This window comes from Myripristis murdjan, chromosome 17 (assembly GCF_902150065.1).
Source record: "Myripristis murdjan chromosome 17, fMyrMur1.1, whole genome shotgun sequence".
Classification (NCBI taxonomy): Eukaryota; Metazoa; Chordata; class Actinopteri; order Holocentriformes; family Holocentridae; genus Myripristis; species Myripristis murdjan.
In genome coordinates this window covers 31,996,852-32,017,636 of record NC_043996.1, presented here as the reverse complement: position 1 = coordinate 32,017,636, position 20,785 = coordinate 31,996,852, and the positions used below count along the sequence as shown (strand labels likewise).

Below are 20,785 nucleotides of genomic sequence, written 5' to 3'. Positions count from 1 at the left end.
TGGTGGTGGTGTGATGGTGTGGTGGTGTGATGGTGGTGTGATGGTGTGGTGGTGTGATGGTGGTGTGATGGTGTGGTGGTGTGATGGTGGTGTGATGGTGGTGGTGGTGTGGTGGTGGTGTGATGGTGTGGTGGTGTGATGGTGGTGGTGGTGTGGTGGTGGTGTGATGGTGTGATGTGGTGGTGGTGTGATGGTGGTGTGGTGGTGGTGTGATGGTGTGGTGGTGTGATGGTGTGATGTTGTAATGGTGTGATGGTGTGGTGGTGTGATGGTAGTGTGATGGTGGTGTGATGGTGGTGTGATGGTGTGGTGGTGTGATGGTGGTGTGATGGTGTGGTGGTGTGATGGTGGTGTGATGGTGGTGGTGGTGTGGTGGTGGTGTGATGGTGTGGTGGTGTGATGGTGGTGGTGGTGTGGTGGTGGTGTGATGGTGTGATGTGGTGGTGGTGTGATGGTGGTGTGGTGGTGGTGTGATGGTGGTGGTGTGGTGGTGTGATGGTGTGGTGGTGTGATGGTGGTGGTGTGGTGGTGTGGTGGTGTGGTGGTGTGATGGTGTGGTGGTGTGGTGGTGGTGTGATGGTGGTGGTGTGATGGTGTGATGGTGGTGGTGTGGTGGTGGTGTGATGGTGGTGGTGTGGTGGTGTGGTGGTGTGATGGTGGTGGTGTGGTGGTGTGATGGTGTGGTGGTGTGATGGTGGTGGTGTGGTGGTGTGATGGTGTGATGGTGGTGGTGGTGTGGTGGTGGTGTGGTGGTGGTGTGATGGTGGTGGTGGTGGTGGTGTGGTGGTGGTGTGATGGTGTGATGGTGGTGTGGTGGTGGTGTGATGGTGGTGTGGTGGTGTGATGTTGGTGTGGTGGTGGTGGTGTGATGGTGTGATGGTGGTGTGGTGGTGTAGTGATGGTGATGTGATGGTGGTGGTGTGGTGGTGTGGTGGTGGTGTGATCATGTGGTGTTGTGATGATGGTGTGGTGGTGTGATGGTGATGTGATGGTGGTGGTGTGGTGGTGTGGTGGTGGTGTGATCATGTGGTGTTGTGATGATGGTGTGGTGGTGTGATGGTGGTGTGATGGTGGTGTGATGGTGTGGTGGTGTGATGGTGGTGTGGTGGTGGTGTGGTGGTGGTGTGATGGTGTGGTGGTGTGATGGTGGTGTGATGGTGTGGTGGTGTGATGGTGTGATGTTGTAATGGTGTGATGGTGTGGTGGTGTGATGGTAGTGTGATGGTGGTGTGATGGTGGTGTGATGGTGTGGTGGTGTGATGGTGGTGTGGTGGTGGTGTGGTGGTGTGATGGTGGTGTGGTGGTGGTGTGATGGTGTGGTGGTGTGATGGTGGTGTGATGGTGGTGGTGGTGTGATGGTGGTGGTGGTGTGGTGGTGGTGTGATGGTGTGGTGGTGTGATGGTGGTGGTGGTGTGGTGGTGGTGTGATGGTGTGATGTGGTGGTGGTGTGATGGTGGTGTGGTGGTGGTGGTGGTGGTGGTGTGATGGTGGTGGTGTGATGGTGGTGGTGGTGTGGTGGTGTGGTGGTGTGGTGGTGGTGTGATGGTGTGATGGTGGTGTGGTGGTGGTGGTGTGGTGGTGTGATGGTGGTGTGGTGGTGGTGGTGGTGGTGTGATGGTGTGATGGTGGTGTGGTGGTGGTGTGATGGTGTGGCGGTGGTGTGATGGTGTGATGGTGTGATGGTGGTGTGATGGTGGTGAGATGGTGGTGTGATGGTGGTGTGATGGTGGTGAGATGGTGGTGTGGTGGTGGTGTGATGGTGTGATGATGTGATGGTGTGATGGTGTGGTGATGGTGGTGTGATGGTGGTGAGATGGTGGTGTGATGGTGGTGTGATGGTGTGGTGATGTGGTGGTGGTGTGATGGTGGTGTGATGGTGGTGTGGTGGTGTGATGGTGTGATGGTGTTGTGGTGGTGGTGTTGTGGTGGTGTGACGGTGATGGTGGTGTGGTGGTGGTGTGATGGTGTGATGGTGGTGGTGTGGTGGCGTGATGGTGGTGTGGTGTGATGGTGTGATGGTGTGGTGTGGTGGTGTGATGGTGGTGTGATGGTGGTGTGGTGGCGTGATGGTGGTGTGATGGTGGTGTGGTGTGGTGGTGTGGTGTTGTGGTGGTGTGACGGTGATGGTGGTGGTGTGATGGTGTGGTGGTGTGGTGTGATGGTGGTGTGATGGTGTGATGGTGTGGTGGTGTGATGGTGGTGTGGTGGTGGTGGTGTGGTGGTGTGGTGTTGTGGTGGTGTGGTGTTGTGATGGTGTGACGGTGATGGTTTTGGTGTGGTGGTGTGATGGTGTGACGGCGGTGAGGCAGCGCTGTGGGAACTCTGGCTCAGATCAGACCAAGTGATGGGGGGCGGAGCTTATTCCTGTTGCCAGGTGAAACAGACATCCCAGAATATACAGACAACATGAACGTTTCTGCTTCGCTGATATTTACAGTCTTTGATGTTGTGAGACGTCTCACTCTGCTCTGATCTTGCTGCCCGCCTCTGTTCACAGATTTTACTTCACAGCCTGAAGTCTGTTTTCCATCTGTCCCTCAGACAGACAGCAAGACAGAGTTAATGATGATGAAGATGATGATGAAGATGATGATGAAGATGATTGTTGTTGTTGTTTGTTGACAGTCCTCTGAATCCAAGCAGAAACCAGTGCAGCTGGAACCTCAGCTTTGTGTTTGTCTCCCCCAACTGGATACAAGCAGAACTGCAGCAGAGCTCAGACACAACATCTGTTCTACTCTGTTCTGTTGTGTTCTGCTCTGTTCTGTTCTGTTGTGTTCTCTTCTGCTTTATTCTATTATGTTCTATTCTACTGTGTTCCATTCTATTCTGTTCTATTCAATTCTGTTTTGTTCTGTGCTGTTCTATTGTGTTCTATTCTAATCTGTTCTCCTGATTTATTTTATTCTGTTCTATCCTGAAGTGCAATGCCAGTCTTTGATTTTTCTCTGTTTTTCCTTATTTTGCAAATTAAAATAAATAAACAAATAAATCCAAAAAACTACAAAATGTTCCCTTGTCTTCTGTTCACTGTCAGTCATTTGTTTCTAGCACGTCTTTGTTAAAGTTTTTTTTTTTTTATGCAATGCATATCGTCAAAATGAGAACTGTTTAGATTCAACTTTTCCAAAAAGGCAGGTACACCTGGTTATGAGAACCATGTAGAATCAACCATTAAATTATGAGCTTATTTCACGCATTTGTCGGTTGAGTCTAAACGGTCCTCACTTTAATCAGCCATTTAATGATTGCAGCTTTAATTATTTCAGTTAACAGCAGCGAGGTTCTGCCAAATAAAATCTTTAAAAAGAATCCAAATTAAAAAGTAAATACATGAAAAATAAAGATATTTCTGAAACACTTTTAATTTAAAGGTCGTCTCACAAAACATAAAGAAATAGAAATGCAGGAAACTCAAGTCGATAAAAGTTTACGACAATAAAAACAATCAGTAGAAGAAGAACGGAAGATGTCCCCACATGATGATGTCATCGATCGCTCATCTGAGGCGTTTCCTTTCAGTTCCTCAGTTTGATGTGGCGGCTGGTTTTACGGTAACCTGAACGCACCATCAGACTTTAAGGCTGGCCAGGTTGTTTTTTTTTCCCAGCATGGCAGCGGAATTTTGAATTGACTCACAGTCAGTCTTTACAGCCTTTCCCTGAAGTTACCCGTCACTTTTTTTTTGTAAATCTTTATTTCAAGTCATGAACAGAGACAGCGTGGCTTACAGAGACAGGAAGCGTTAAGACAATAAAACATAAAGTAGTGCAACAGAGAGAAATACAGCAAAGACAAGCCCGACCTCCACCAGCCAGCCTGAACCACCTCACAGGTAACATTCCCTCGCCATGCTAGGAAAAAAACTTCGGCTTAAGGCTGGTGAGTCCCGTCGCTCTTTTCGGCCTCCTGGTCCCCTGGGTCATCACCTGCATCCGGGTCATCAGCGGCGACCCGGGCACCGCACTCACCCGGTACGCCTGCAGTCGCGGCGCCGCCCGTGTCACCCGGGGCGTCAGCGGCGGCGGCGGCGGTGGCGGCAGCAGCGGCTCCTCGGGCGGCTCCACCCTGACGGTGTTCCTGCCGTACAGCCGCCGCTCGTACTGCAGCAGCTGCTCCCAGAAGCCGGCGTTCAGCCGCACGAAGGGCCGGCTGTCCTGCACCCAGCGGTGCGCCTGCCGCAGCGTCACGCCGCGGAAGCGCATCAGGTAGGCCATGACGAGCGCCGGGGAGCGGCTCATGCCGGCGGCGCAGTGCACCAGCGTGCCGCCCTCCCGGTTGCCATGGATACGCTCGGCCACGCGGTCGAAGTGGTCTCCGAGCCGCGCGCTGGGCAGGTCGGAGACGGGCACGCACACGCACTCCACGCCCGGGTAGACGGGGCACGCGTGGGTCAGCGTGGCGTTGACGATCAGCGTGATGCGCTTCTGGGACAGCAGCGCCGCGTTGAGGGACGCGTCGGCCCCGCCCAGGAACAGAGTGGGCGTGACCTGAGACATCATCATGGCGGGGGGGGCGGGGCTGCGGGGGAAACACAGGCGTTAGTTCTGATCAGATTCCTGCAAACAAACAAGACAGTCTGCAGTCTGCAGGCTGCTCACAGCCGTCACTTCAATCAACACTGAGCAAGTTTTGCGTAGTGCACCTTTAAATGCCATGCCTGTGCAGAAATGTTGGCTTTGGTGACCTTAACACACTGCAACACACACACACACACACACACACACACACGACACTCAACCATCACTCTAACAATATAAATAATTTGACAGTGTGTAATACTATGTATATATATACATATATACATATATATATATACATACACACACACACACACACACACACACACACACACACATATATATATATATATATATATATATATATATATATATATATACACATAAGAAATACTTCTCTAACACCCGGTGTGTGTGTGTGTGTGTGTGTGTGTGTGTGTGTGTGAATGTAAATGTATATGTTCTGGGTATATTTATGTGTGTGTGTTGATGTGTAGGTCTCTGTGTGTTGCTCATACACACTGTACAGTATATAAAGAGTGTGTGTGTGTGTGTGTGTGTGTTACCTGGTCCCAGGCTCTTTGGTCTGGTTTTGATTCTTCCTTTTATCTCGATTCAGAGTGAAGGAGTGTCTCTCTCTCTCTCTCTCTCTAACACACACACACACACACACACACACTGTCACTCACACACACCCTAAAAGGCTGTCTGGGTCAGTTTGCCAGCCAATCAGCTCGCTCGGTTAATTTTAGGTCCCCGGGCCGGCAGCTGAGAACCTCCTCATGTGATTTTACTGACATGTTTGAAAAACTTTAATAACACATGAATTTTACTGTTTCATCATTTCATCTTGCACTCTTCATCATTTATTTACTTTATATCTACTGTTTTATTTACTTATTTATTTCTGTATGTGTCTGTTTCTTTATTTATTTTCTGCTCTTCCATGTCTTGCTCATTTTATTACCACTTTTATTTTGCTATTTTTGAGTTTTGTGTGTTTCCTGTTGGTCATAATCGTCCTGCCGCGAGAGTTTCACTGCAAATAAATGAGATTTATGATTTAAGCTTCTCCTCGGCTCCTGCTTTTATAATGTTTTGTTTTATTTTATTTTCATTCATGTTTATTGGTTTTTGATTTGGAAAAGTGCTACATGAATAAAGTCTGATTGAGTCCAACTCTACTTCAGTTTTATCTGTTCATGTATTTGTTCAAAACAAAACAAATCGAAAGGTTTACTAAAGTTTAAATTACAAATTATATCAATATATAAAATTAACTGAGGTAAATTATGGTGGTATTTAAATATTATGTGCAACAGCACAACTGCTCTATGAGCTGATATCAGCTGATCATCTTGATAGTAATAATGATAATAATATAATATGTTTGCACTTGTACATATATTTTTTTTCTTTCTTTTATTCTATATATATTTATATTTATATTTATATTCCTTTCTTTATTTTTCTTGACTAATTGCTCCTTTTACTTTACACTTTGTGGGAGTTGTTATTGTAACAAAAAGTAATTTCCCCCTGGGGATCGATAAAGTATTCTGATTCTGATTCTGGTCTGAATAATGACATGTAATTTTTGAGTCTGTAAGTTTTTTTTTTTTTTTTTTTTATAGATTCTTTAAATTCACGCACAAAAACAGTGAACTTGAGGATAACCTCTGAAATCCTGCATTTTGTTCCTCAATCTGACAAAACTAAAAACATTTAGAAGAAAAAACGCTCATGGCTGCGTCACCTGATACACACGTCATCAACCTGCGACCGGTGACGCCATCAGCAGCCGCCTGTTTCCGGGTTCCAGCAGGCCGCGGGTGTAAACAGACGGTCCGGATCATGGCGGAGTTGAACCGGCAGCTGCAGGAGTACCTGGCCCAGTCCAAGGGCGGCGCCAAGACCATCTCCCAGTCCGGCTCCAGCACGGCCATCGACCTGGACGAGCCGGAGCCGGTGTCGGGCAGCTGGTTCGGCCGGTGGTCGAGCCCGTTCTCGGGCCGCGGCAGCCCGGCGGGCCAGAGCTCCGGCGGCGGGGTGTCGTGGCCGTGGTCCGCCGAGCCGGACCCCTGCCTGCCCGGCCTGAGCCGCAGGCAGCGCCTGGTCGCGTCGGGCGTGTGCATCCTGTTCTCCGCGCTGTGCTTCGGGCTGTCGGCCCTGTACGCCCCGCTGCTGCTGCTCTACGCCCGGAAGTTCGCGCTGCTCTGGTCGCTCGGCTCCCTGTTCGCCATCGCGGGAGCGGCGATCCTGCGCGGCCCCAGCCGGCTGCTCGGCTTCCCGTCGCCCGGCGCCGCGGTGTACCTGTGCGCCCTGGGCGGGACTCTGTACGCGGCGCTCAGCCTCCACAGCACCGTGCTCACCGCGCTGGGCGCCCTGCTGCAGATCGCCGTCATCGCCGGGTACGTGGTGTCGCTGCTGCCCGGGGGCAGCGCCGGGATCCGCTTCATGGGAGGGATGGCCGCGTCCGCCATCAAGAGGACCGTCAGCGGGAAGACCATGCCGATCTGACCGGGACGCCTGGAGGTCAAACCGGACAGGTCGCACTACTCTGTGGGTGTTCCTGCAGCCAGGCGGGGTGACGGGCCGGCATGAGGCGGTGCCCTCCCGGGTCTGCAGAGTGACCCGCAGCTTAATGAGGAACATATGATTTCACCTTTTCATCCGTATGCAGTTAAGACACCGAGAGGCTGATATTTAACCATCTGCGGTGCGGACAGCTGGCTGTATTTTCTGCTGCCTGAAAAAAAAAACACGCAGATGCGGGTCCTGGGGTCTGATCCCCGGCCTGCTCTCCGCTCCTCAAAGGGCTCTGCCTGTTGTTGACAGGGGACCAAATGACCAAATAACTTTTAAAGACACTGACAATTCATAACTGTATCCTCCAATCGGCAAACTGTGAAACTGATGCTTTTTTCCACACTAATGTATTTTTTTTTTTTTTTTTAAATCAATAAAATGGGTTTTGGTGAACAGAAGTTGTTTGATGAGCTGAAGTCAGTGGGTCTGTGGAGGAGAGAGCGCCGCACTGTGTTTTGTCTTGATTAAAGGCAGAAGTGGGAATGTGGAAAGTTGTCAAGTGAAAAAAATCCTCTCATTTCTTTCTCTGGCACTTGGAAACTGCACTGAATGAAAGTGAAAGTGGGCAGATAAACATTTGAAGTGTGTGTTGACCTGATGCTGTGTTCACTTGGATGATGAAGTGGGAGAGTATTTTGTTTCCAGGGTTTCTGATAGAGCCGAGCTGATGTGCTTATCCCTTATATCATGAATCTTAAGTATTCTAATTCGATATTATGATTTATTGAGATTTTGTTTTTTTGAATCCTCCTCTAGTTTGTGTGTGTAAAGTTTGATGAGGCTGTGGTTCTCCTAGAGGTCACTAGAGGTCATTTTCTCCAGTGACGTCCAGTTTGACAAAAGTCTCTGCCTGCAGTGAAATGGCTGCTATGGGGGCCAACATCATCACACAGGAATCAAATGTGGCTCATTGAATCCACAAGAGTCTCAGCTTTCCAGTCAAAGCCAACTGATGCAGCTCCAAGACTGTTTAGGCCCCAGTCTGCACACACACACCATTTTACAACAGGCCACAAGAACACATGTGGACTGCATCCCATGAAGCTGCAGGAATGCCATTTTTTTTTGTCTTCCAGGTTTTATTTTTTGACAAACCAGCACGTGAACGCAGCGCTGAACTTTCCCAGCAGCACTTAAATGCACAGGTAATACCCGCTGTTTGTCTGCCAAACTATTAACTCTTCACATCACTTCAGTTTATCGCTTTGTTTTTTTTTTGGGCAAACATACAGACACATGACACACTTTAAAGGTGCAGTACGCAAAATTTCCGCAGGATTGACCGAGGTGAGGACCATTGAGACTCAGCTGTTAGAAAAGTGTTGGAGAGGCGTGAACCACGTAGACTCAACCGTCAGATCAGACACTTATTCCACTTTTTTTGTTTTTCTGCAAGTTGAGTCTTAACAGTCCTCACTTTAAATTGACCGTCGTCAGTTTTGCATGCAGTGCACCTTTACAGCTAACACTGTCAGGATGGCCGAGCGGTCTAAGGCGCTGCGTTCAGGTCGCAGTCTCCCCTGGAGGCGTGGGTTCGAATCCCACTTCTGACAGAAACATACTTTCTTGAATTTCCCAGTCTGGGATCAATAAAGTATACCTATCCACCTATCTATCTAACAGCTGTCATCTGCTGCTTAATTTGGCAAAAAATATAATCCATCAGACTGAGGAGTTGTTACCGTCTAACAGCAAATTCATGTATTTCATCAAAGTAGGTGCCGTTTTTACCTGAATAATAATTAGATATCGGAGCAGCAGGAGCCTCCGGTGCGATTCATGATCCTTGGTTGCTGATTAAATCTGTATTGGAATTGTGTGATTTGATTTTACACTACTGTGCTTTTTTAAAAAAATAAAATAAAAAAAAAACCCTGGGCAGGTGAAAACAGCCGAGTCATCCTTCCAGAGACGCTCATCAGCTTTGAGATGTTGAGGTTCCTTGCAGGTCTAAAGATAGGAAATGTTTTTTCCTGAGTAACCTGAAGCCGACATGTGACCACAGCGGGCGGCGTCTCCTCACCTTCTGAGAGACTGAAGCCAATAGTCCAGTCATTTTATGAAAAAAACCTAGGACAAATTGCAAGAGAAGCAAACTCAACTGATTTTGTATCCTCAGTTTGTCCTGAGTGAGGGAAAAAAGTCCCAAGGAATCCCATTGGTAGAAAGTTTTGAAAATCACCTATTTATGACCACATATCACCAAAAAACACTGTTTTTAACACACAGGGGAAAGAGGTTCAACATTTTACTGTCAGATATGAAAAGGTTACAATATATATAGTAACCTTTTAATTCACTGTTTAAATGTCTCTTCTGGCATTTATTCCTTATATTCCTATTAGTGCATATCAAATCAGATAATGTGTGATATGCATGTGTAAACAGAATAATTCAAAGAACTTGTAATTGACTTTTTTTCTTGTCTTTGTGTGTGTAATCAACTTGTGAATTTTTATAGTGATATCTGAAAGTCAAATGTTGAACCCCTTTCCCCTGTGTGTTAAAAACAGTGTTTTTTGGTAATATGTGGTCATAAATAGGTGATTTTCAAAACTTTCCACCAATGGGATTCCTTGGGACTTTTTTCCCCCTCACTCAGGACAAACTGAGGATACAAAATCAGTTGAGTTTGCTTCTCTTGCAATTTGTCCTAGGTTGACCCCAATTTTGGCCTAAAATTACTGGACTACAAACGTCTTCCAGGCTTTTGATTTGAAGTCTGGAGCTGTTTGGTGTTTTTTTTTTCCTTTCTTTCCTGTCACTCTAACTCCTGTGATGTTGGTGGAACAGGTCACAGCGCCACCTGGTGCATTCTGAGCAGCTACTTTTTTTTAAAATCTAATATAAGGACAAAATGTCGATTCAGGGTCAATGTGGCGAAATTAACTGTCAAACAAAACAAAGTAAACACAATCCCGACATGTGACTGCAACTAATAACTCAGAGGCTGTGTCTGAGCTTCCCTCTGGTATGAACACAGCGTTTACCTGAAGACGCTCTCTCAAGGTTTGTGTTCAGTTTATATCAGTGATAAAGTCAACGTTACACTGTGGAGTTTGTTCTCTCCCACATCAACTCAGAACCCTGAACGCCTCAGCGCTCTGAACCCCGAACAAATTCACTTTACTTCTGTCGAAAAACATTACGTACCAACGAGTAAATTACCAAGAACATTACCACAAAAATACCCCAAAAGGAAGCAAGAAAATCACCATGAGAAGAAAAATGGAAAAAAGGAAAAAAAATACTAGAAAACCGCATTTTTTTTTTTGTATTATATATTCAAATTACGGGAAAATTACAAAAAAGCAAAAAAAAAAATGTAAAAATTACAAAGTGTAAATTTACTACAGAATCAACAAAGAAACTCATGAAAAAAATTAAAAGAAAAAAGAAATAAAGTGAATTTTGTTCAGAGGGTGAAATGACACCTTTCAAAATAAAAGCCCATGGGCCCCTGGGATTCAAAGCATTATTTCCACAGATGATAAAATTACATGAAATTAAAAAAAAAAAAAAAAAAAAAATCACACAGAGACGACAGATCTGGTAAACTTTGCACAAACTCTATTATAGTCTCATACAAAAATGGACAAAAACAAGAACGATCTGGAGACAAACTGTACAAACAGAAGGAGGGACGCCCGGAGACGAGGCGGCGCCCGGCCGAGACACAGCGTGATGATTCTCTCCATTATTTCACATTAAAAAAATTAACTTAAATAAGTGGAGCTGAGGACTCGGGGAGTGATGCGTTCAGACCCCGCTCTGTTTTTTTTTTTCTGTTCCGTTTCTGTCGCCATCGGTGACGCCCGGGTGCAAAACCAGCCAGTGTTTGTTTGTTTGTTTGTTTGTCTGTCTGTTCAGAGGAAGAGGACTCAGAGGATCCCGAGTGAAATGAGCGAAGAAGAGTTTTACACATTTCAGTCCGTCAGCATGAAGCCCTGCGTTCCCTCAAGAAAAGAAAAGAAAAGAAAGGAAAAAGGAAAAGTCGCCGCCTGATTCCGTCTCAGTTTCCAGCTCCTGGATCCGGGAAGTCCAGCAGAAAAAATATTCACACTTCCTTCTTATTTCGTCTCCAGTCTGTTTTCCGGCCCGGCGAGCGCGAGGAGGACGTCTGGAAACCGAGACGGAGGGAAGGGGCGGGGGCGTGCGTCCGGAGAGGGAGGGGGGGGGGCGCCCGGCTCCAGCTGCATCCTGGGAAAGTTTGGTTGCGGTTTGTGCGTTTGGGTCGGAGCCTCCCAGCTCGCGTTTCGTGCAGCCTCACTCGCTCGTTCTGCGTGCGACGGACAGATTCTGCAGTTGTCGGAGCGTCTGAGCAGCTGCAGGCGCTCTCCTGTCCTCACAAGAATAAAAGTCTGGATGAAACACAGGAGACTTCAACATTTTTGGAGTAAAAATGGCGATGAACGTGACGTGGCGCTGGTTTCGGGACGCCGCTGTCCTGAACCTACGTGGCGTGTGTTAATCCTCAAACTGCTGGAATTCATTAAAGACCCCATGAAACGGACTCTTACTTTGTTGATTTGAGGCATTTCCTGTTGAAACAGGAAGTGTGGGCGGGACGCGGTGCAGGGAGGAGGGACGAGGTGGAAGAGAGAGGACGTGTGAAGTTTTGTGAAGGTTTTATTTAAATAGACGATGATGTCACTGTTTAAGGAAGCAGAGGTCATGTGAGGTCACGTCAAGGGGACTTTAACAATAAAGGTTTGGACTTCATCTTTTATTTTTTTCCATTTGGCGGCACAGAAGAGAGATGGAAACGTTCCCTTCTGCAAAAATGTAGAAAGATAAAAGACTGGATGAGTGTGACCCTGTTATTATGAGGAAATGTGAATCATGTGAAATATGAGCTATTAGCAGCGTCCATGAAAAAGAGTCCGTCAGTTTAATCCCGTGAGTGCGTTTTGTGATTTCCCAGCAGCCTCGGCAGCGGCGACCCGACGTTTGAGTCGCTTTGTCCGCAGGAGGAGACGATGCTGCAGATCCAGGAGAGCAAACCGTGAGTCTGACGGCGTGTCAGGGGGGAAATTCTCTTTGATATTAAAGTGGTAAATTAATTTTTTACACTTTTTTTTTTTGGAGTCAAGGATCGTTTCGCTTTTCTGATTTCGGCGCTTGGTTCCTTGAGTTTTTTTTTTTCTTGTTTGTGAAGTTTGTGAATTTTTTCTTGTACAATCACAGAATTTCGGAGTTGTTTTTCTCACAAATTTGTGACTTTATAATCTGTATAATTTTTTCAAAAATGATTTTTTTTCTGTAATTTACCACTTTAATCTCAGAGAATATCATAAATTTACACATTTAACCTTGAAAATTCAGAGTTTTTTCCTCAGAATATTACCGCTCCCTTCCCGCGGGTCTTTTTTTCCGTGCCAGCAGCGGCCCTAACACGCTGCTGTCTGTCGTGAAAAAAGACAAAAACCACCGAGAGGCAGGCTCCCTCCTCCCTGCCATCAGGCCGCCCACCTCCCTTCTGTCTTTTGGTCCCTGCAGTCCGACACACACACACACACACACACACACGCACACACACGGGGCTCCTCCTCCTCCCGGGCTGGAGGCAGACGGGAAGCCTCGCCTCAGTCGGATCCGAGTGTGTGAACGATGTTTCCTGCTCGGTGGCGTCGTCATGAAACGCTCCGGACGTCAAAACGGTGGCATAAAAAAAAGAAGTCCATGTCGCTGGAAGCTGTGGATTCGCCTTCACAGCGTCGGGTCGTCAGAGTGGGGGGGTGAGACAGGCGGCGGCTGCGTGTTTACAGTAAAGTGAGACGGGATTGTTCCATTATTTTCCAAACACTTTGGGGTCGACGGCGAAAGCCAGAAATCCCCAAACTGTCTGAGGTCAGTGCAGGAGGGACGGCCGGGCCGGAGCTGTGGATGTGGGCTGATTTCCTCGCTTTTCATTTGATTTGTGTGTTCGGCTATCGGCCCCGCCCCCCCCGCGGCGCTCCTCTGGACCCTCCTCTGCGGGTGGTGGGTCCTCCGCCCCCCCCTCCTCCGCCGGGACCCCAGCCGCCCCGGCCGCCTCGCCCGGACGGACCGTAACCTCCCTCGTCCCTCTGAGAAGGCCGACCTGAGGACACACACACACACACACACACACACACACACACACACACACACACACACACACACACACACACCTGGTTAAGTCTCTGCTCGGTAAGCAGTTTTTTTAAACATTTCATTTTCGTCTCTCCCGTTCTGCCCCTCCCACCTCCTCCGTCGGCCCCGGGTGACTCTCGGTCTCGGGGGTCCCCGGTGCCCGGCCCGTCCTGCCAGGGCCGCTTGCGGGGGGGCAGCGAGGCCATGTCCATGCCCTGCAGGGAGGACGAGCGCTCGCGGTTGGCCGGAGACGACCCATCATGCATCTGTGCGGCGTCTCGGTAACCCTCGTGACCTGCAGGGGAAACACACAGTTAAATTCCTGCTGCTGAGTTTTGATGTTGTGGCTGCAGCCGGTTCACTCCAACAGCAGCACGTCTGATGTCCTGCAGGGAAAAGCTTCTTCTGCAGAGGAACGTCTGCCTCCAGCTGTCAGATCAATGAGGAGCAGGAAAAAAAAAAGGTTTTCCCTCTGAAATGTAGAAAGTTTCACTGGATGGAAGCTCAACATGTCCATGCCACGTCTGGCTCCTGCTGCATGTCTTTACCTTGGTCTCTGCCGCCCTCCCAGGACTCCTGGTTCCTGCCTCCCTCGTAGTGCGAGGGGAACTCGTCCGGGATGGGGAGCAGACCCTGCCGCCCGCCGCCTGGGAGGACAAGCAGAGATGAGACGTCGATGGAAAAAAAAGAAAATTCAAGTGGACAGAGAGAGAAACAGGTAAAGAGATGAATGACTCTTAATGTCCTCAACAGGAACACAGAAATCTGAACACAGAACGCTGAGTACTGGTTACTAACAGTCAAGGGAAATGACGAAAAACAGATCAAATGAAAGCTAAACGCTCCTCTCACCTCCTCCTCCTCTGGGCGGACCTCCACCTCGGGGCGGCCTCCCCCTGCCCGCGCCCTCCCAGCCTCGGCCCATCTCGTCTGGGCCGTCGAAGCTGTCGTCCTGGCCGCCGTACTCGTCGGCATAGCCTCTGCCTCCGGCTCGGGACGGGCCGCCGCCTCTGTACCTGCAACGGCAGACGGGCTCTGGTCAAACAAACGCCTGAGGGGGAGCTGCAGGGAGGATCTGAGGCTCGGAGGCTCGGAGCGTCGGGGCGAGGAGGTGAAACTGTCCTAAACCCCCCGCTGAGACGCACATCCTCATGTGGAGAGTTTCATCATTTCACTGAATAATGAAACCAAGAGCCATGTCTCCTCTTGCCTCCAGAAGTACTGGGCTACCTTGTTTTATTTGTTTTTATTTTTTTACAGTAACCCTAAAAGTTAATGATACTGTGGCACAGACATGGAGTGACTTTTTTTTTTTTACTTGAATGCATTTTCAGGTTCCAGAAAAGTCAACAAAACTGTTAAACAAACTCAAACTCAACAATGTTTTGTTCCCATGAGGTTTGTACCTCCTGAGAAAAATAACTATTTAACTCTAATAACAGCTAATAACAGTGCAATAATTTTAGATGAGCTTTTTAATAAAAAATTACACAGGATTGTGGCTCTGCAGTTTGATGAGAAAGGATCCAAGTCACACGACAGAAGATTCAGTGACACTCGACCTCTGAGGTCAGCAGTGACCTGAACAAACTCACCTGTCGTCTCTCCGTCCTCGGAAGTCTGCACCGTCACGGGGGAACCTCTCCTCGGGCCCCCAGTTGCCGCCGTTCCCCCCGCCCCCGCCGCCCCCTCGGTGGCCCCCTCCTCCCCCCTGGTAGCCCTGGCCGGGTCCTCCTCTCCAGCCCTCCTCTCCTCGGCCGTGGAAATCCTGGCCTCCGTCAAAGTCCTGTGGTCCACGCCGGCCCTGCTGGCCGTCACCCCAGTAAGGCCCTGAGCCCTGGTCGGGTCCCCCGGGGCCTCCAGGTCCCCCGGGGCCTCCAGGCCCTCCAGGCCCCTGGCGATCAGGAGGTCCCATGTGGTGGTTCGGTGGTGGCCCCCTCGGATCTTCTCATGTGAATAAAAAGGGAAAAGTGTGTCAGTGTTAACATGATGAACACATGATTATGAATCTGCATCAGATCAAAAGCTGTTAAAACCGTCTCATGTTGTCCCACCTTTGTTGTTGGGTCCCTGCTGCCCCATCCCGTGCATCATGGGCCCTGAGTTTTGGCCCTGTAAAGATCAAACACACACTCAAATCAATTTCATATGGCACTACGCAAGAGTCTGACGAATAACACCAATAATATGTAAAATACAGCACAACAACACAGTCCATGACAGTTCTATAAACTATTTCAATTTAAATTACAATTCAGTTTTTTGAATTCTGCTCTCAGGTGTCTCACCTGGTGCTGCATGTACGGCCCCTGCATGTTTCCAGGCGGCCCCTGCATGTTTCCAGGCGGCCCCTGCATATTTCCAGGGGCTCCTTGCATGTTACCTGGGGGCCCCTGCATGTTGCCTGGGGGTCCCTGCATGTTCCCTGGTGGCCCCTGCATGTTTCCTGGGGGCCCGTGCATCCCTCCTGGGGGTGGCCCCTGCATGTTACCCATGCCATAATTGTTTGGCACATTGCCATGTGTCCTGGGTGGGGGCCCCATCATCCCACCCTGCATAGGAGCTTGGGGGCCCATCATGTTCCCTTGATGTGGCATCATGCCCCCCTGAGGCGGAGGTCCCTGAGGATCCCGGGGACCCATTCCTCGAGGAGGGGGCCCCATCATCCCTCCAGGAGGCCCCTGCATCCCTCTGGGTCCTGGGGCCATGCCATGAGGCCCCTGAGGGCCCATGTTCCTGTGGGGACCCGGGTGTCTCTGCATACCTTGCGGTCCATGAATGTCTGGGGGCCCCATCATGCCTTGAGGGGCCCCTTGAGGTGGGGGTCCGGAAGGGGGGCCCATCTGTCCTGGGGGCATGAAAGGAGGCTGCATGCCTCCGGGGCCCATGGGGGGCCCCATGTTGTGGGGCATCTGCTGAGGGGGCATGTTTGGAGGGAAGCCCTGTGGCGGGGGAGGCATGGGGCCCCCAGGGCCGGGGAAGGGTGCCATGGGGCCCTGTCCTGGCGGGGGGCCCATGTTCCCGTCTGTATTCATCTGGTTCATGCGGTCCATCTTGATTTGCTGCAGGAAAACAGATCAGAAACGTGTGAACAACCAATCAGCAGCTGATGCTTCCTCGTTACTTTCTGCTCAGACATGATGAGTAACGAGCCTAACGAGCTTAACGAGCCTAACGAAGCCTAACGAGCCTAACGGAGCCTAACGAGCTTAATGATGTCAGCAGGTCCCACCTCCAGCAGCATGGGGTTGGTGTACTGCAGCGCTGCCATCTCCTGCTCGATCTCTGCCTGAGTTTTCTTCTTCCCGTCCGGTTTCTGCTCCACCTTCCGCTCTTTGGGTAATTCTCCACCAGGGGGCATCACAGGCACCTTGTTCTCAGCCCAGGCCTGGACAGAGCAGAGGAGAAAGGCCAGTAAACAGAAAATAATCACCATATTAAGATGATAACTTTGACATTTAACAGCTGTTGCGGGATTCCCATGAGGCTCTTGTGAAGGTAGTAACCAGGTGAGTTCACCTGGTCCGGTGGTGCCTCGCTCTGTGTTTACCTGTTGGAACTGTGCAGGGATCGGTTTGGCGTACGGGACTTTCTTCTGCGGGACTTTCTTCATGTCTTTGGACATGACCTCCTCCATGCCCCAGTCCAGACCGGGGATGGACATCTCCACCTCAGGAGCCACCTCTTTACCTGCTGAACACAGAGCAGGGCCACGCTCCGTAACAACGCACAGCGCCATGCAACACATCTCACTGCAAAACATCAGCTTTTTCACTGGATATCAGGTGTGTTTGTAATGTGCTGACGCTGCATTTCAGCTGTATCCAGTGGGGTTTTCTGAAAGGGTTTGGGGAATTTCCTAAAGTCACAGAGGAGAATGTAAATAAACAGAAATAAACATTTTCAGACAACAACATCCATATCCTGCCCCGATAATTACGTTTGATGCTTACAAACAATTAATATTCCTCTCTGGCAGTGAAAGGCATGAGGGTATATTGTGGCCACTGCAGGGAGAAAAAACAGTGGAGCCGGGGAAGAGGGGTAATATTCTGAGAAAGAAAGAATTTCAAAGATTAAAAATCACAAATTTATGAGAAAATCGGCCCAAGTCACAGCAACGTCTCTTCAGAGTCCAGATGCTGAGGAGGAGACTGGGATTCTGGACTCAAACCAGCAGGATTTCCTTCAGACTGGATCCCACAGGAGGAGAACCTAAATTTGTGACTTTATAATCTCAGAATTTTCAAGTTTTTCTTCTAATAAATTGTTTTAACCTAGTTTTTTCTCACAAATTTGCGACTTCACAATCTCAGAATTTTCCGAGTTTTTTTCCTCATAAATTTGTGAGTGCTTTTCTTGTAAATTTACCAAATTAATCTCAGAAATTCTGAGTTTTTTTCTGGGGCTATTACCGAGCTAACTGCCCAGCTCTTTTTCTCTCCCTACAGCAGCATTAATACACGGTCCCTCCTGCGGCTCGGATGGAAACTTCCAGGACTTTTCCATGACTTCCTTTGACTCCCATGAGTGAAAACACATTTCCCTTTGTGTTTTTCAGTGTGAAAACCACCTGATGCAGTGAAAACGGGGGAACAGGTTCTGCTGTGTTTTTGGGAAAATGACCCTTTTGATTGATTTGACAGTAAACGTCCCGTGAGGAGGCTGTGCTCGTACCGCTCTGCTCCTGCTCCATGGCCACCTTCAGCTGCTCCGGGATGCCCATGCCGGGGATGGAGGCCACGCTGTTCGGCTCCAGGTCATCTGCAACACGACGCCGGCGGTCAACACACCACACAAACGACCATTTCATAAATACATAACCACCACTTCACACACATTCACAGTCACTGATAATAAATCACACTGGAAATTCTGTTAGTTTGACTTTTTTTCCACGGCTGCTATTCTAATTTTCAGTTGCTTGATCATTTATTATTATTCTTTCTTTTGGTCAATTTGCTGTTTTATTTTAAGTATAATTTTTTAATTGTTCACTTTAGTGACTGTAAAACCAATTTACTCATCTAACTGTCATTTATGTTCTGGTTATAGAAGCTTTATTTCTTATCATTTTCTACATTGCAAACTTTATTTATTTCTGTGTGGATCCCAGGGAGAGCAGCGACCACTTGTGGAGGCTAGAAAGTTCACCTGGACCTCTGACGTGCTACAACAGTGACCGCTAACCTGTTTCACTGTTCAGCCACCACTAAGACAAACATAAAACAATCATGTGATGTCTGACACTAAAGGTCCTTGTGGGACTAAATCAGACTAAATCCAGCTCACCGTACTCCACGCCGTCTTCTGACATCCCCGGCAGCAGGTTCAGGTTGTATCGGTCCCTCATCTTGTCGCCCGGACGATTCCTCGTCCAAAATTTACTTTAAAAAAAAAAAAAAAAAAAGAAGAAAAAAAAAGTTAAATAAAGCGAGAGATTATTAGAAAACCCCAATGAGAAGTGAGAAGCAGGATTCTGATATTTTTCTGATATTTTAGCCGCACAAACTTGCCAACGTCAGCTTCATCAACTTGGAATAGAAATGAGTTTCATCCAAAATGATTTTTTTTTTAAATTCATTAAACAGAATATATGTGTCGATCCACCCTCATTACCTGGTGTGGTCGTTGGACCCCGAGCAGAGGATGTGACCCAGCGGGTGCCAGGCCAGACTCCAGATCATCCCCTCGTGAGCCATCTCCATCCCGCCCACCTCCTTCTCCACACTGACACACACACACACACACACACACACACACACACCAAGGCAGTGATATGAGTCAGACAGAAACACAGGAAGAAGCGTGGAGCCGCTGTAACAGAGTTTGCTATGGAGAGCATTTTACACGTTTAGCTCCTCTAAAATCTGTCACACAGGCATTTTGCTTTTATAAAAACACATTCTTGTCATAAAAAAAAAGAAACCAAGTGTTCAGTGAACCTTATTTTATCATCAGTGAAATGATAATTCACTGGAACCAGAACTGGGACTAAACTGGGAACCAGCATTTTAAACAGCGGCCCACAGGCTCGGCTGCTGCGTTAAACCCCACAGGAAGCCGAGCCGTCTGTTTGTGGCTCGGTAGAAAACGGTCGTCTTTACCCCGTATGCCAGAAGAGAAGGGACCCGTCGGAGCCGCCGCTGGCGAACAGGCCTTCGTGGACGGGATGCCAGGCCACAGCTGCAGACGGGACAGCACACACACACACAGAAAACTCTCATTTCTACACAGACCCGACAGATTTACACAGGCAGGGATTTTTATTTCAGGTAAGCGACTGAGTGGAAGAGAAATCAGAGGAAGTTTTGGGCTTTAGCCTATTTACTGCACCATGAGCATAAATCATTTACAACCAACCGTTTTCCAAAGAATACCAAACTTGTTAAGATGTTTGAGTGCATTTTTCCAATCAGGGGATCATTTATTTCCATTTTTCCATTCATTTCATTAAACAACAAGAAATATCAACTTGCAGTGACCAGGGATGTTTTTATTTCATAGGATATGAAAAGTCTGTAGGTCCTCTGGTGCATTCAAGTGCCTCACTGCAAAAACTCAAAATCTTACCAAGATTATTTGTCTTATTTCAAGTCAAAAATGTCTTATTCCTAGTCAAAATATCTCATTACACTTAAAATAAGACATGATCACCTCAGAAGTAACTTGTTTTTAGACTCTTTAGTCTCTTGTTTCAAGTGAAAATTTGCTTGAAACAAGTGAAAATTTGCTTGTTTCATTGGCAAAATTTGTTTCTTGTTTCTAGCTAATTTTCACTTATTTCAAGTGAATTTTCACTTTTTCCACTGGCAAATTTTGCCAATGAAACAAGCAAATTTTCACTTATTTCAAGTGAATTTTCACTTGAAACAAGTGAAAATTGTCTAAAAACAATTTACTTCTGAGGTGATCATGTCTTACTTTAAGTGTAATGAGATATTTTGACTAGGAATAAGACATTTTTGACTTGAAATAAGACAAATAATCTTGGTAAGATTTTGCGTTTTTGCAGTGCCTGTATAAACGCAGGAAATTTTCCCTCTAGGCAAGTCTGTATAACTTTCTCTCTTTTTTTTTTTTTGGATAAAAGAAGCAGCCAAATCCTCTCCCCTTTCAACACCAGGTGTGTGTTCCTGTTTGACTTCTCGCAGGTTTCACGTCTCACCTGTCGCCTCTTTCTTGTGGCCCCTGAACACCTGCAGCTCCTCCTTCAGGTTCCGGATGTCAAACAGTTTGCAGAGGTGGTCACGTGATGCCGTCAGCAGCCAGTTACCGTTCAGGTTCCACTTCACCTCCATCACCGTGTTCTTGTGGGCGTGGCTGAGGGGCGGGCGAGCGAGGGGAGGGGGAGAGAGAGAGAGAGAGAGAGTGTCAGACACGAGGCGGCCACAAACGCAGCATCGCGACATCTAACGCTCCTCTGTCATAGAAATTCAAATATTCTTCTATTTTCATATGAATGATACAAATATTTATTTTGAGTGTCTGAATTTAAAGTTATTGTATTTTCAAATTTCCTTCGTTCCATTTCAGACCAACTCCAGAAAACACAACCCAA

The 20,785-nt window shown here is 48.0% G+C and overlaps 3 protein-coding genes and 1 non-coding gene across 6 annotated transcripts in view; 2 read left to right on the top strand and 2 right to left on the bottom strand.

Annotated features, from left to right (window-relative positions):
* Positions 1–3,213: 3,213 nt before the first annotated feature.
* LOC115375679 (dual specificity protein phosphatase 18) lies at positions 3,214–6,394 on the bottom strand. 2 transcript variants are annotated; one of them, XM_030075167.1, is made up of 3 exons: positions 6,278–6,394; positions 5,088–5,171; positions 3,214–4,522 (listed from the first exon to the last, which is right to left on the bottom strand). In XM_030075167.1, the coding sequence occupies exon 3, from the start codon at positions 4,504–4,506 to the stop codon at positions 3,856–3,858; it is 651 nt and encodes a 216-aa protein (XP_029931027.1). In that variant the 5' UTR covers positions 4,507–4,522; positions 5,088–5,171; positions 6,278–6,394; the 3' UTR covers positions 3,214–3,855. The 2 variants fall into 2 exon arrangements, with proteins under 2 accessions (XP_029931027.1, XP_029931026.1); XM_030075166.1 differs by lacking the exon at positions 5,088–5,171 and having other exon boundaries at positions 6,278–6,389.
* On the top strand, positions 6,290–7,508 carry sft2d3 (SFT2 domain containing 3). The gene has a single exon (XM_030075165.1). The coding sequence runs from the start codon at positions 6,376–6,378 to the stop codon at positions 7,039–7,041; it is 666 nt and encodes a 221-aa protein (XP_029931025.1). The 5' UTR covers positions 6,290–6,375; the 3' UTR covers positions 7,042–7,508.
* A 1,072-nt stretch (positions 7,509–8,580) lies between these two features.
* On the top strand, positions 8,581–8,663 carry trnal-cag (transfer RNA leucine (anticodon CAG)). The gene has a single exon. It is a non-coding gene; the product is annotated as a tRNA-Leu (tRNA).
* Positions 8,664–10,658: 1,995 nt separating this feature from the next.
* The window catches only part of wdr33 (WD repeat domain 33), a 43,688-nt gene continuing 33,561 nt past the window's right edge, over positions 10,659–20,785 (bottom strand). The window contains exons 9-22 of one of the 2 annotated variants that reach the window (XM_030075139.1): positions 20,393–20,547; positions 19,332–19,410; positions 18,844–18,954; positions 18,517–18,611; positions 17,902–17,988; positions 16,775–16,917; positions 16,457–16,612; positions 15,513–16,286; positions 15,279–15,336; positions 14,820–15,168; positions 14,077–14,240; positions 13,773–13,871; positions 13,337–13,519; positions 10,659–13,192 (exon numbers count right to left, since the gene is read on the bottom strand). In XM_030075139.1, the coding sequence (XP_029930999.1) occupies positions 13,041–13,192; positions 13,337–13,519; positions 13,773–13,871; positions 14,077–14,240; positions 14,820–15,168; positions 15,279–15,336; positions 15,513–16,286; positions 16,457–16,612; positions 16,775–16,917; positions 17,902–17,988; positions 18,517–18,611; positions 18,844–18,954; positions 19,332–19,410; positions 20,393–20,547 (2,605 nt within the window). In that variant the 3' untranslated portion in view covers positions 10,659–13,040. The remainder of the gene's footprint in view (positions 13,193–13,336; positions 13,520–13,772; positions 13,872–14,076; positions 14,241–14,819; positions 15,169–15,278; positions 15,337–15,512; positions 16,287–16,456; positions 16,613–16,774; positions 16,918–17,901; positions 17,989–18,516; positions 18,612–18,843; positions 18,955–19,331; positions 19,411–20,392; positions 20,548–20,785) is intronic. The other variant, XM_030075140.1, reaches the window with a different exon arrangement.

Excerpts from the sequence above, each read along its gene's own strand:
- sft2d3 (XM_030075165.1), top strand. The coding sequence starts at position 6,376 with ATGGCGGAGTTGAACCGGCAGCTGCAGGAGTACCTGGCCCAGTCCAAG.
- LOC115375679 (XM_030075167.1), bottom strand. The coding sequence starts at position 4,506 with ATGATGATGTCTCAGGTCACGCCCACTCTGTTCCTGGGCGGGGCCGAC.